Below are 13,475 nucleotides of genomic sequence, written 5' to 3' on the forward strand. Positions count from 1 at the left end.
TCCCGCCCCCGCCTCGCGGTCCGTAGTTAGAAGAAACAGGCCGAGCTTTGTATCGTGGTTTCGGTCCCGTAATTTTTTTACCCTGGTTTCTCCGCGGCATTGTGGGGGACGCGGGGGCAGGGAGGGAGTGGGCGCCGAGACTCCTTGGCCACTGTCTCTGCCATCTCCCTATGCGAGTTAGGAGTTGCTCTGCGTCCAGGTCGGGTGTAACGAAACCATTTTTCATTTCCTCTCGTTCCAGGACCAGGAATCACCTTCAGGCCAATCCGGTGAAGCTTTGGCAGAAATTAAGGAAGAAAACAGCTCCTCTGTGAGTCAATTTGCCCCGCTTTTCTGTTTAGTGCACTGAGTGCAGCAATAGGGTGTTCTGTGCAATTTTACCTTCCTTTATCTTGAAGGCAAACAACTAATTCTTGGGTGGACCCTGTCCCCAGAGCCAAGCTGGGGCCATCACAGGGGAGGCACTGGGAGTGTTGCACACTTACACCACGGGACAGTTTCCAGAGTGCCAGTCAGCCCTCCTGCTAGCACCACATCAGGAGAGAGGTGATCTGGTTGTCACCCTCGTGATTCAGAGATGGAGCACTGAATTGCTAGTGACCCCACGATCCTTCCATTATAGAATAAATGTTTCTCCTTGCTTCCAGAAAGTAATCTGTTTGGCGTTTGTTTCAGTAAAATAAAATGTGCAGTTCTTTGTCAGTTAGTTAATGGTTTTTATACCAATCCTTGCCCGAATAATTTTATTAGGAGTGTCAAAACGATAATTTAAAAAAAAAAACCCTTTGATTATACATTTATTATCTGGAATTCTGTACACTCTTTGATCTGCCTACTTTATCCTTTCAAAGTGATGGAGCAGTTTTCTGTTGGTCATCACGAAGACACTTGCGGTTAGTTTCTCTCCCAGTGGTATTCCTGCCTTCCTGTCGCCCCCATTGCTCCTTGCCAGACCCGGCTGTGCACTTACTGTTATGCTTCACAGCACCCCTCTTCACTTACTTAGACTGGGACAGGGTGCCAGGATGGAGAGATCTGTGTCCAGCTTCTCAGAGTGGAGATTGTTCAACTGGGCACCTTTCTCGGGAGACCTGGAGTGGTGCTTTTTAACATCCCCTGGTAAATTGTGGAGTTGATGGTATATAGATATGGTTCTTGAGCTGTGATGGGTCTTCATAGGGACAGGGAACTACCAGTAGAGACTGAAATTCTCAGGGTAACAAGTCACTAACCCAGTTATTGTTGCTTAGACAAGCCACTTTTCTCAGCAAAGTGTTTTAGGGTATTTGCAACATGATGCAGTACAAAGGACAAGGTTTTAGTGCCAGCTGGAGTAGAGTACACATCTGCTCTTACTTGGACAAGTGCAAACTGAGTAAGGGTCAGTCAGTGAACCTTAATTATGTACATCTTATTCAATTACATGCTCTTTCGTTACGCACATTTTAAATAAGTAATTTATGTTTCTCTTCCCAAGATTGCTATGAAGATTGAAATGAGTATAAAAATTGGTAAAGTGCCTGGCCCATGAGTTACGGGACACACACACTCACACTGTTAATGGTAGCTATAATTCTTAGTTTATTTTTTTTATTGCTTTATTTCCTGAGATTTCCTCAATTTTGTCTTTTAATCCTTTTACTGAATTTTTATTTGTGCTAAACTTAATTTCTGGAAGCTCTTTATATCAGAAATGTTAATTTTTTATGGTGTTTTTCTCATCATGTATCCACCTAGAATACTGATAGTTGGTGGTTTTTCATTTTACATTTTCTTTTTCCTGCCTTCTATCGCTTCCCTTCGTTTTCATCTCTTTTAACTGGTTTTCTTCTCAGACGTGCTGCTTTCCTCACAGGTTTCCAAGCTCTTGACTGGTCTGGGGGGTGGGGTGGGCGTGGGCGGGGCTTCCAGGTCGGCGCTCCCTGGCGGAGGGGTCTTTTGGCCCGCGGATGGAGAACCTCGTGAGTCGCTAGCTTTAGGTCTTTCCTTCCGTGCTGGTTCCCAGTTCCACAGCGAAGAGCGTTTCTGAGAAGTCTTCCGAGAAAGAGGCTGCCGCCTGGGAACTGAAGGTCTGGGTGCCGATCCCTGGGGGTCCAGGAGAGCGGGCGCTTCGTGCGCGCCCCGAGCCTTCTCGCGTGCCCAGGGAGGCCCCAGGCGGGGGCTCGTACTCTGTCATCTGCGCAGAGTGAGAGCCTGGAACTCGCCTCGGCGTGGGCCAGGGCCTGTCCGCGTCCACGCCGGGGAGTGGAGGGGTTAGGGACCTCCCACCCTCCAGTTTTAGCCGCCGGCCCCCACCCTGAGTCGTCAGGAGCAGCAGGGCCTTGAGGATTCCGCAGCTCAGCGTCTGATCTCTTAGTTTAGCTGTCTTAGGTCGGCCGAGCTAGTTAGCTACTCATCCATCTGCTCTTCGGCTTAGAAAATTTTGTTGTGTTTGTTTCTTCTTTTATTCCCGTGTGGTGGTCACGGAGATTTTAGAAGGGAGGGAAGTTGGTCGTGTGACCAATCTCCCATTGTCTTAATCTCTCTTGATTTCTGGACGGTGGCTTTGGACTTGGGCACTTAGGCGATTCTCTTGCTGTTTGTGGAAGTTGTTCCTTTGCCTCTTTGTTCTGTCTCATTGCCAGTGCCTCGGGAACCGTGGCACAGCTTCATTTTGCTTATGCTTTTAGATGGGATTTTAGATGAGAGGTGGCTTTGGAGTTGAATTTATTTTTATGTAACTATATAAATGTTTTTATATTCTGAAAGATCTGTGGCAGTAAGTGCACAGAGGTGCCGTAGAACTGATTTGCGATGAACAGCAGTTGTGGTCGCGTGCATTATAGAGCCTAGAAAACGTAAGTGTGCTTGTAGGTGGCCAAAAATGAACCTTTGAGAAAATAATTAAATGTTTTAAAAATACATTTCTTGTGCTTTTAATTTTCGAAGGTTCCTAAGCAGGTTAGTTTACCTTTCTCATCATATGCTAATCTCGTCATTAATATTTCAGCGTTTCTATTTCAGCTTCTGTTTTTTAACCGATTCTTTTTAAAACGTAAGCTCTGCATTATACATAAGTATAGTTGAATATTGAATGGCTACCAAATTATTCAACTAATTTTTTAAATTGAAGATATCGAGAAAATTATTGACGCTCAGTTACAACTTAATTCCACAGAAAAATGTTTGCAACTTTTAGAAAGCATATTTTAAAAATTATGACACCCAAGTGTACACTTAAAAATGGTTAAAGCGGCAAGGTTTATGTTCTGTTTTACCACAATTTACAAGAAAAGTGAGCGCAGCACTCTCAGGAGACCCAGGCGGGGCTGGTGCCACTTGCCTCGCTCTCCCGCACGTCCCAGACACGTTTCCACGGGTGGCGAGGCACTCTGCCCCCAGCCAGGGGACAAGGCTCCCCGAAGACTCGGTTGGCTAGCATTTTTTAGCAATGAAGTATTTTTTAAATTATATACAATTTTTTTAGACATAATGCTATTGCACACTTAATAGACTGCAGGATAGCGTAAATGTAACTTTTATATGCTCTGGGAAACCAGAAACTCTTTACTGTGGTACTCGCTTTAGTGTGGAGGTGGGTGGTCTCTGAGGTGTGCCGGAAAAGTAGGTCAGTACAGGAGGGCAGAGAACCGCTATTTATGTGTGTGTGTGTGTGTTAGTGTTAACTCTTATCTTTATCCCTACACACCCTGTTAACTTGGCAAGGTCCTTACTCATTACTTAAGATAGTTTGCATTTAAGAGTCCTGCTTGGGTTTCAGCCTAACTTTTTGTATGGTGGTCATATAATTTGTATTGATCTTCTCTGTGCACATTTTGCTGTGAATTTACGTTAATTTTCATTATATCATACAAAATGAAAATTAAGTGAACATTAACTTGTAGATGAAGGTGAAGCCACAAGACGACTAGGTAAATGCCCAAGATTAATTCGATGCTTGTTGAAACCCTGGCATGTAGGCAGAGGGTTTGCCTGAACCTGTTTCATGGACAGCTGTTTGACATTGTTTGCACTCTTCCACGTGGTCCAGGCAGAGACGAGGGACTTGCACGTCCAGTTGTCTCAATAAAAACCTTGCTGTCACATGTTATTCCCATTCACAGCTTACAGTTTAGAAAACCAAAACTCATCTAGGTGAAATAATTTGCTCAGTGCGCACAGCTAATTAGCTAAGCCATAACTTTTACTCTTTGTTTTTGGGTAATATTGTAGAAACTAAAAACTTCGCTGTAGTCTTGTGTTTACGGAATTAAGAAAGTGTTTGATGGTTAAATTAAATGCACAATGGCTTTTAGTAGTGATTTAACTTTTTATAATCTGAGATTTGAAAATAGGGGAATACTTAATCTTCTTCAGAGGTAGGTGACTGCAGTGAGATGAGCATAAAGAATGTCCTTTGTATCATGTTCTTGAGAAGAGTAAGACGGGACCCAGCAACCACCAGAGGATACTGTGGAGCTCTTTTCTGGAAATTGTTCTTTTCTGTTTTAGGTTTATTCAGATAAAAGACTGAGAGAGTTCATGTAGAACAGTTCTTACATTTGTATTTCAAAACTCAGTTTAGGCTAAATTATTGCCTCTTTCCTCTGAAAATCAACCAAACAGCATACTGTCTGAATTAGTGTTAACCATGATCCCAGTTTTTGTTTACTTTACAACTCTTTTAAACTGGTCCCTTGGTTTTGCTATTTCTCTATCTTTGAAATAGACTTATTTAAATGTTGTTTTCATGAATTCGCTTGTAATATAAGAGAAGTAATTTTTAAAAATTGTTTTATGCCTTAGTCGCATATAAGTGTGGTAGCTGTGAAGTAGATCCTGGAGTCTGATCTCTTGGGTCTGAGTCCTGACCCTTTGCTTCCTGGCCGTGGAGACCTGGGCAGGCCAGACTGACTCTTGACCTCGTGGGTCTTAGTTTCCTAGTGGGTGCAGTGGGGGGAAAAATAGTTCCTACCTCACATAAGCATTGCCTGAATTAATGTACTTATTAATTCATAGCACCTATTATGAATAAACGTTACTTATTACATGACTATAACTATTACCAATTCAAATCGGGAAGATTTTAGGATAGCAGTATTACTTAATATATTTCACCATGAGATGTTTAAAATGAAACGGTGACTGCCACATGAAATGAGTGTTTTTCAATCATGTGACATCCGTGCAATTCCCATGTCCTTCGCTCTCGAGTTTCTAAGAAAGTTGAGACCAGCTTGTGTAAACTTGGCTCAGTGTTCCACCTGTCATTTCTGCAGTGTCCCAGTCTCGCCTTTGGGGTGGGAAATGATAACTCGGATCAGTCTCATTGCCACCCAGCCCCTTTTCTCTCTCTTCCCTCGCCTGCCCCAGAGCCTCGCTTTACCATTGGTTCCCACCCCAGGTTCTTCATTCTGCCTCTGCTGGACCCTTGCCTTGTCGTGCCCTAGAGCACAGTCAGCTGTGCCCGAGTAAGGCAGAGTGCTCAGAGTCTGGGGCCTAGAGTTAGAGCCCTGAGTCTCAGGTCCAGCTTGGGCTTACCCGGAGCAATCCAGTTAGCTTCTCCTTCCTGACCTGTGACTGTGAGGAGAGTTAAATGACACCTGCATCAGGGGTGGATTTTAGAATTTACATAGAAAACAGCGTGATGTCTGGAAAGATTTAATCACGTAGTTATGTTGTTTGAGAATTTGCAAAACCGACAAGACTAGGAAAAGAAGGATTGGGCAATGACAGTCATTTTAGTAGGCAGAAGTATCCGTAGTATAGTGATTGTCTGGACTCTGAGTTATTGGCACTTGATAGAATTTTGTTACTGTTTTCTATTTGAAAGGAAGACTTAGGTATTTTTCCCCTATAAAGTGTGACTTGGTTAAGTTGAGTATAGCACGTCCTTAAGTTATAACATTGATGAGCTGCGTAGGAAGTTAACTCTTGTTTATATCAATCATCCTGTGGTAAAATTGGTTTCATTAAATGTCCTTTTGCTTAAAGTTGCAGAAACTGTTGATGATGGTAAATGAGGACTTTACTGTAAGTTGAATATTTTTTTAAGGACTACCAAAATTGGATAATTAATTTTCATCAGACTCTGAAGAAGTAAGCATTAAATGGTAATGGGACAAGAAAAACAGAATGGGTGACAATTTTTTCTTGAAAGTTAGATAAAAATCACGTAAAAGAATTTTAAATTTCATTTGTGCTATTTTAGTGCAATAAAATGCAATAATCACAATATACTAGAACTTTCCTTTTCCTTCTCCCTGTCTCTTGCAGGTGCCTCGGCATGGATAAATGTTCAGTGGGAGGATTAGACTTGGCTGACCAGACTCCTCTTTCTCTAAAGAGTAAAGCCATGGCAGCTAGTCCCACGGATATAGGAAATCCACTTGGGGACCCAACTAGTCCTTTAGTCAGCAGCTCTAGAAACTCATCAGTGGAAGACGATGATGACGATGTTGTATTTATTGAATCTGTTCAACCTCCTTCGATTCCTACTCCAGCAATAGCTGATCAAAGAAGTTTTCTATCGAGAAATGGAAAGCTCCAAGGAAATTATTCCATAATTCTTCCTTCCTCAAGAGATCTAGCGTCTCAAAAGAGAAATATAAGTGAGACAATTGTTATTGACGATGAAGAGGACATAGAAACAAATGGAGGGGAAAAGAAAAACTCCTCTAGTTTTATGGAATGGGGACCTCCTGAGACTAAATACAGAACCAAAGATGTGGATTTCTCCATTTCCAGTCTTTCAAGAAGTAAGGTAAATGCAGGAATGGGTAATAGTGGTATCACTACAGAATCGACTCTGAAATTCAGATTGCTAATGTTACAACCTTAGAAACAGGTGTAAGCTCTGTGAATGATGGCCAATTAGAAAATACTGACGGGCGAGATATGAACTTAATGATTACACATGTAACAGCACTATAGAATACCAGCTTGGGAGATGTCGCTAACGGACTGCAGTCAAGTATTTTTGGTGTTAATATACAAACATACACCCCATCTTTAACTTCACAGACCAAGACTGGAGTAGGACCTTTTAATCCTGGTAGAGTGAATGTGGCAGGAGATGAATTTCAGAATGGAGAATCCGCAGCTCATCACAGCCCTGGTAAGCCGTGGGTGCTCTCCTACCCTGTGTAAATGTGTTTCAGCTTCAGCTGTTAGCTTTAGTACCCATGTTTATTTTATTTATGTTCTGTATGTGAAATATTTCTTGACTTTAAGATTAAGATAGAACATTTTACTTAAAACTGTGCAATCTACTTGGTCTCTGAATTTTGGGGAATTTAACTTATCCAATGTGATTTACATTGAAAGTGTTTTAATTGAAAACCTCCATAATCACTACCCACCCTTGTATCAATATTTTAATGTAAAAAAATCATAGAATAAAAAGGTGGATAGGGAACTGAAAAGGAATATAAAGTAATATTACATAGTAATCGAAATTAATTTGTAATTACTTAATTTGAAATTCCAATTTTTGCTTTACAAGTGTTTACCAATGGCCTGCTTGTCTGTGATTTTCATTTTTAAATCGGCATTTTATTAGTGGCTTCATTTAAAAGTTTCTCGCCTTTAAGTCAGACCTATATCAGAATGGACAGTCTCATTCCGATAAAATTAAAATATAATGGAAGTTATTTGAAACTTAGCAAATCTTTCGTATGATGTTTTCATGACACACGTGAGGTTTTGCGGGCCTTCTTTTGTGGGGATTGGTGGCGTTTTTGGCCATCTTAGTGCCCTTCGTCATTGACCAACTTGGAATTGAGGGCAGCACTGAAGAGTCACTAGAGCCAAGAGCCCCTTCGTTTATTTAACAGAATGCCAGTATTTTTTTCTTTATTTTTTTAATTAATGTTTTTTTCTTGTCATAGGACTACTATGTGGTTACTAGAGATTATTTGAAGGAAATCACAGTTAGACCTTAGATAATAACACCTGTCACTATACTCCACTGACCAGAAGTGACCACTGTTCAGCTTTTGGTTTGTTTGCTTTCAGTTTTCTGCTTTTGTGGTTTTAAAAATGTAATTTAGAACGTATTACGTATAGTTTTGTATTCTGTTGATTAACTTAACCTAAATTTTAGTGTGTCATTTTAAAAATAGAAGTTTCATTACTATGAAATTTTCCTTTGAGATACCGATTCCTCTACTTTTAGCATGTTTCCCATTTTTCACTATTGATTTTTTTTGTTCTGTGGGGGTCCCCCACCCCCCACAGCACCAAAACTTGACAAGTGGTAGTTTCTTAAAGGTTCTTACAGTGAGGAATTTTAAACCATATAGTGAACTTTCATACTCTATTAAATTAAAAACCATTGAACTTTGAATGACTCTTTTACCTTTGTGTGATTTAGTGATTTGGAAAATATCAATTCAGTGAGTTACACAGATTTTCTAAATGTTGGCACTTCAGAAAGCCGTCAAGCTTATGGTGGTGGATACAAGCTTTCAAAGGTTCTAATTTTATCTTGAAGCTCATGATTTCTCACTAGCAGCAATTACTGTCATTTTTCTTGAAGTGACAGGCTCATTTGATTTATTTTTAAGAAAATGTCTATCGACCAGTTTGTCATTCTTTGAAGAAAAAATGGTGTTTCATGAAAAAAAGGGAGGTCAGCTTGCAGTACGGTAATTTTGCAAGTGCTTTTCCGCTTTTCCTTAAGACAGCTGTCAACTTTGGTAGGAAACAAGTGGTTTATGCATCTTTCTCTGTTCATCATACAAAACATTAAGCTGTAGTCAAAGGCTGAGATAGTAAAATTAATACTAATTTCACTATTTTACCAACAATCTGTTGTGTAATAAATACTTTCACTGGTTCTTGGGAGAAAGGCTGAATCTTTGGGGTTCCCCAAGCAGCAGGAAGGTCTTTTCACGAGCACTGAATCACATGTAAATAAATTTGCACTGAGAGATGAGCCACCGGCCAGGGCTGAGGAGGGTCCCCAGGAAGACCACACACGTGAGGAGCGCTGGGCTCAGCCTCAGCGAGGAGAGGGAGGCTGAGGATAGAGTCCCGTCACCCACCACGAATGATTCGGTCACTGAAAACTCTGCACGGAAGCTCAGTGCGCTCCGTGTTGGCGACCCATTGGTGCGCCAGCTGGGTCAGTCACCACGCTGCCTGACCCACGGGGAGTGGGCACAGCAGCTCTGCTTCAGGACCCTCCAGACCTCATCCTGTCTGTCTCTCCATTTGCCTCATCCTGACTCGTATCCTTTCTAACAAAGCTCTGATTGTAAGTACAGAGCTTTCCCAAGTTGTATGCGTCATTCTAGCAAATTATCAAACCTGAGGGGGGGGGTCTTGGGACCCCCCAGATTTATGACTCGTTGGCCAGAGGTACGGTGGCAGCTGAAGCAAACTGTCCTGTTGGGGACTGTGCCTTTAGTCCAGAGGGGCCTGAAGCTAACTCCAGGCATTAGCGTTGGAACCGTGTTGGTCAGTTGCTGTAGTAATTACAACCATAAGTGAAGGTAACAGTTTTTCTTCCTTTTCTGCAAATGTGAGGTAGTGAAGAGAGCTTGGCGAGTGTAGTTTGGTCCCCACTGTTGCCCACCACTGCCTTCGCACCATAGTGAGCCACCAGCACGGTGAAAGAGGCAGCCTCCCTCACACTGTCTCCCTCACACTCTCTCCGAGGGTTGTTAGGGAGATGCTGTGGCCCGGCAGGTCCCCAGTGTCTTTCTTTTTCTAATAGGATCTTGCACAATAATAGGAGGTGTTTAAAGCCTTGTCTCTTCTTGACTTGGAGTGGGGAAATCATTTGACTTTTTATGTCTTTGTATAGTTAGTCAAATTAATTAGCTTTTTATGTTCATATTTAATAGCTTGTTATTTGGTTTCTAGATTTCATACTTGTAAACAGATTTCTCTGAGTTTCTCTAAGTTTGCCATACTTGTCTTATTTTCTTGAGAAAAGTTTCTATAGGTGGAATTGCTAAATCAAAATGTCAGCATATTTTTAAAGCTTTTGATGGTTAATGCAAAATTGCCCTCACCAAAAAATTGTATTACTTTTCTTACAACATAAGAGTTTTAGTTTCCATATTGAAAGCTTTCCTCAGGGGAAGGAGTGTTATTCAATGTTTGCTAAAATGATGACTGAAATGTGATATCTTAATTTATACATTGAACTTGTAAAAATAGATTTGCAATCATCTTATGAATTTATTCACTTATGTTTGTCATCCGTTTACTGTGTGCATCTTTTGTTTATTAAGAGTTAAGCCTGAGAAGTAATATCATAAAAAACTTGTGGTCTTTATATTGAAAGATGTGAAAAGCAATTGAAATAGATATTGAAGACTGGAAATACTGTCCATTGAAAATCATTCTCTTGGATCTGTTTCTTTCTCTCATTTTCCGTTTTATAATTACTTCCTAAATTTTAGGTGTATATTTGTGTAAACATGAATTCCAACTTACATACATACAAGCTTTTAAGTGGAATTAAAACCAGAAAACTTGCCGTGTATTTCTATTATGTTTAACCATTTTTCTCTTTCTGGATTAAATTGAAATTGTGTATTTGATGTGGAATGTGGATAAATAAGGTGCTTTTCAATTTAAAAGCATAGCATAGACTGAACTTAACTATGAAAATCCATCCTGTGGTTAGATTCTGTACTATCGCTTCATACAAATTCTGGCCATTATGGAGACTTGCAAATGTTTGAAAATCGTTTTGATCACTCTTGCATTTTTTATTCTATCATTTCGTTATCTCATTAGTTCAAAACTGTATTTTGTGTTTCTGGTATTTTCTCATCATGTAAAATATCAATGACTTTAAAATATAACAGAAGAAGCACTAACTGACTCACGTGACACTGATAAATGAAAAAGTTTTTAACAACATTTAAACTATTTTATTTATGATATATGGCACAACTTTCTATTATCTATGAAGTATGGGTGAATTTACAACATTCCTGAGTTTTCGAAGGTTTTCTTTTGAGGTGCAAAAGTTATAGCACGAAACCCTTTGAAGAGTAGCATTTAGTCTGGAATGCTAAAAGGAAAGCTCACGGGGTTGTCGGGTGAAGGGCAGTGGCAAAAGTGCTTGCACCTCTCTTAAAGGTTAAGTCACTTGTGGAAACGACAGTCTTTTTGTCATTTTTGTTGCTATTTTTCATTCTTTAACTTGAACGTAGCCTAGTAAAAGCTGTCTCATCTTAGTATTAACGTAAATGTTGTTTTCACTTGCTGTCAGTGTTAGTAAAACTAACCAGTTTTTACCAGAATTATAGAATAATACAGTAATTATGTTGTTGTTGTTATTATTTAGAGTCAAAGCTCCCCCAGAATGTCTTACTCTAGTTGTTATGTGCTTTCCATGTCTATAAATTGAAGGCGTTTGAGCACTGGAAAAAGAAAAAAATTAGAGCAAGGTGAGGATTTCTGGAGTTGAGTGACATTTGAATTTAGGGCTTATAAATTGAAATTTCACATAAAATTATGGCTCTGCGTAAAGTACATGTAAAACTAGGTGTTCCATCTTATGAAAATAGGATTATGTTTGTTAGTGTGGACCTCTGAGTCATTTAATCCTTTCATTAACATTTAAGGCAGATTTATTTTTCAGTGAAAATTCTCCACTCATCACATACCTTTATGTCAGTAGCAGAAAACTCAACACGGGAAATGCCTCCCTAAGCTGAGAAATGCTCCTGTATATGCTTTGTATTTTTATTGCATTATGCATATTTCTGGCCCTGACACTGATTCTAGTGAGTTTTATTTCCGATAATAATAGACTAGGTAATTCCCGTCCTTCCTGCAGAGAATAATTAGGGAGAAGACACAATATAGAATGTCTGTTGAAAACATTATAGAGCGACAAATACAATGAAAAAATTAGGGTTCTGAGACCCGAGAGAAGGAGCCTCGTAGAAATGACGTGTCACCTGGAGCTGTGTTTCTCTCACGGGTGTGTGTTCAGTTCTGGGAAAGGCTGCTGAGGAGGCTGAAAACCGAAGAGGTGCCTTCAGCAGACTCACAGTCACACAGAGGGGAACCAGTGACAAATGACAACTGTGACCTTTGGGTTGGGATGCTGACATCCAAAGCCTCACATTATTTTCAGTTTTCATATAAAAACCATAAAAAGCAAATAGGGATGTGAGGAGACAACCACGTGACAAAATCAAGAGAAAAGCAGACAGCAGAGGTGAGGCGCCCACAGGGGGTCCAGGTAATCGGGCGTCAGGCACGAGTTCTAAGAGCCTGTGCGTTTTAACCACACACTGGGCGCTACGGAGGAGGGCTGAGTGGCCTGGAAGGTGTCAATACCGTCCAGACTGAACCATCCCAAAGGTGGGAAGCATAGAAAGGAATGTGGGAGACCTGCGACCCGATGAGAAGGACACGGAGTTCATGTCCCCAAGAGAGGAGGGGGGATATGAGGCACAACTGAGAATTTTCTAGAACAGAGGTAAAACATTAACCTGCAAATTCAAGAACCTTTGCAGATCCCAAGTGGGATAAATGCCTCAGAAACCATTAAGGACAGGTATAGAAATCATAGCCAAATATTGAAATTAATCCACAGCAAATGGGTAAGTAGGAGTAGACGCACGTTGGAGTACTCAAAACGGTGAACCATTATGTGCAATTGTTGATGTTAAGGAAACTAGACACAAAAGAGTACATGCTGTACGATTTCAAATATGTGAGGTCCCAAATGAGGCAAAACTAGTCAGAATAGGGACGGCCTGTGGGAAAGGAGGGAGGTTAGTGAGTGGGAAATGAATAAGGAAGGTCTTCTGGATACTGGGCATTTTCTATGTGTTTCTGGGCGGTAGTCAGGCAAGTATGTTCATTATAAAGAATTTTGTTGATATCGTACTTAAGATTTGTAAACTTGTGTATATGTTATGTTTTATTCTAACAACCAAAAAACCCCCACTGAGACAAGTTTTCACCAACACTACGGAAACACAAAAAGGTGGTTTTTTAGGCAGAAGAGTGTAGATGCAGGAAGAAATGAACACCTAAAAGTCAGATAGTAGATCTAGTACTTACTGGACTTTTGGGCAAATCACTTAACTTCTAGGTCTTAATTTTCCTTGTACATAATGAGGAATTTAGATTAAATAATGTGTACTAGGCCCCTTCTTAAAATTTCTTCTGGGGATAGGGCATGGAAGAGTTTGAGAGTTGTTTAAGTTTAACCTAGAGACACTAGTACCAAAAATAAAATAAAAATTTGATGAAATAAGAACTTTGACATTACGAGAAATTAAATAGCTACAGTATAAACAGGAAACGTTTGTTTTATGTGTGCACCAAAGCTGGGGGACGTTTTGGAATCCGGTTTCCGTCTTGAGGGGCAGCACAGGTGGCATCTCACTTTCCGTACTTCTGTATAAACGTGCTCCCTTTCAGAATGGGTAAGTCCACAAAGTTAAAAAGCCCAGTGTATTTGTGTTCAGGGGTCTCATTTCTCCCACATTGATGGTGATGACAAACCT

At 40.5% G+C, this 13,475-nt stretch overlaps 1 protein-coding gene across 1 annotated transcript in view; it reads left to right on the plus strand.

The window, feature by feature from the left end:
* Nucleotides 1-186: 186 nt before the first annotated feature.
* Nucleotides 187-13,475, plus strand: part of ZMYM5 (zinc finger MYM-type containing 5) — a 22,102-nt gene continuing 8,813 nt past the window's right edge. Inside the window, exons 1-3 of the mRNA XM_011375468.2 lie at nt 187-310; nt 6,256-6,742; nt 7,003-7,096. Coding sequence (XP_011373770.1) covers nt 6,266-6,742; nt 7,003-7,096 — 571 coding nt within the window. The 5' untranslated portion in view covers nt 187-310; nt 6,256-6,265. The remainder of the gene's footprint in view (nt 311-6,255; nt 6,743-7,002; nt 7,097-13,475) is intronic.

This window comes from Pteropus vampyrus, unplaced genomic scaffold (assembly GCF_000151845.1).
Source record: "Pteropus vampyrus isolate Shadow unplaced genomic scaffold, Pvam_2.0 Scaffold272, whole genome shotgun sequence".
Taxonomy (NCBI): domain Eukaryota; kingdom Metazoa; phylum Chordata; class Mammalia; order Chiroptera; family Pteropodidae; genus Pteropus; species Pteropus vampyrus.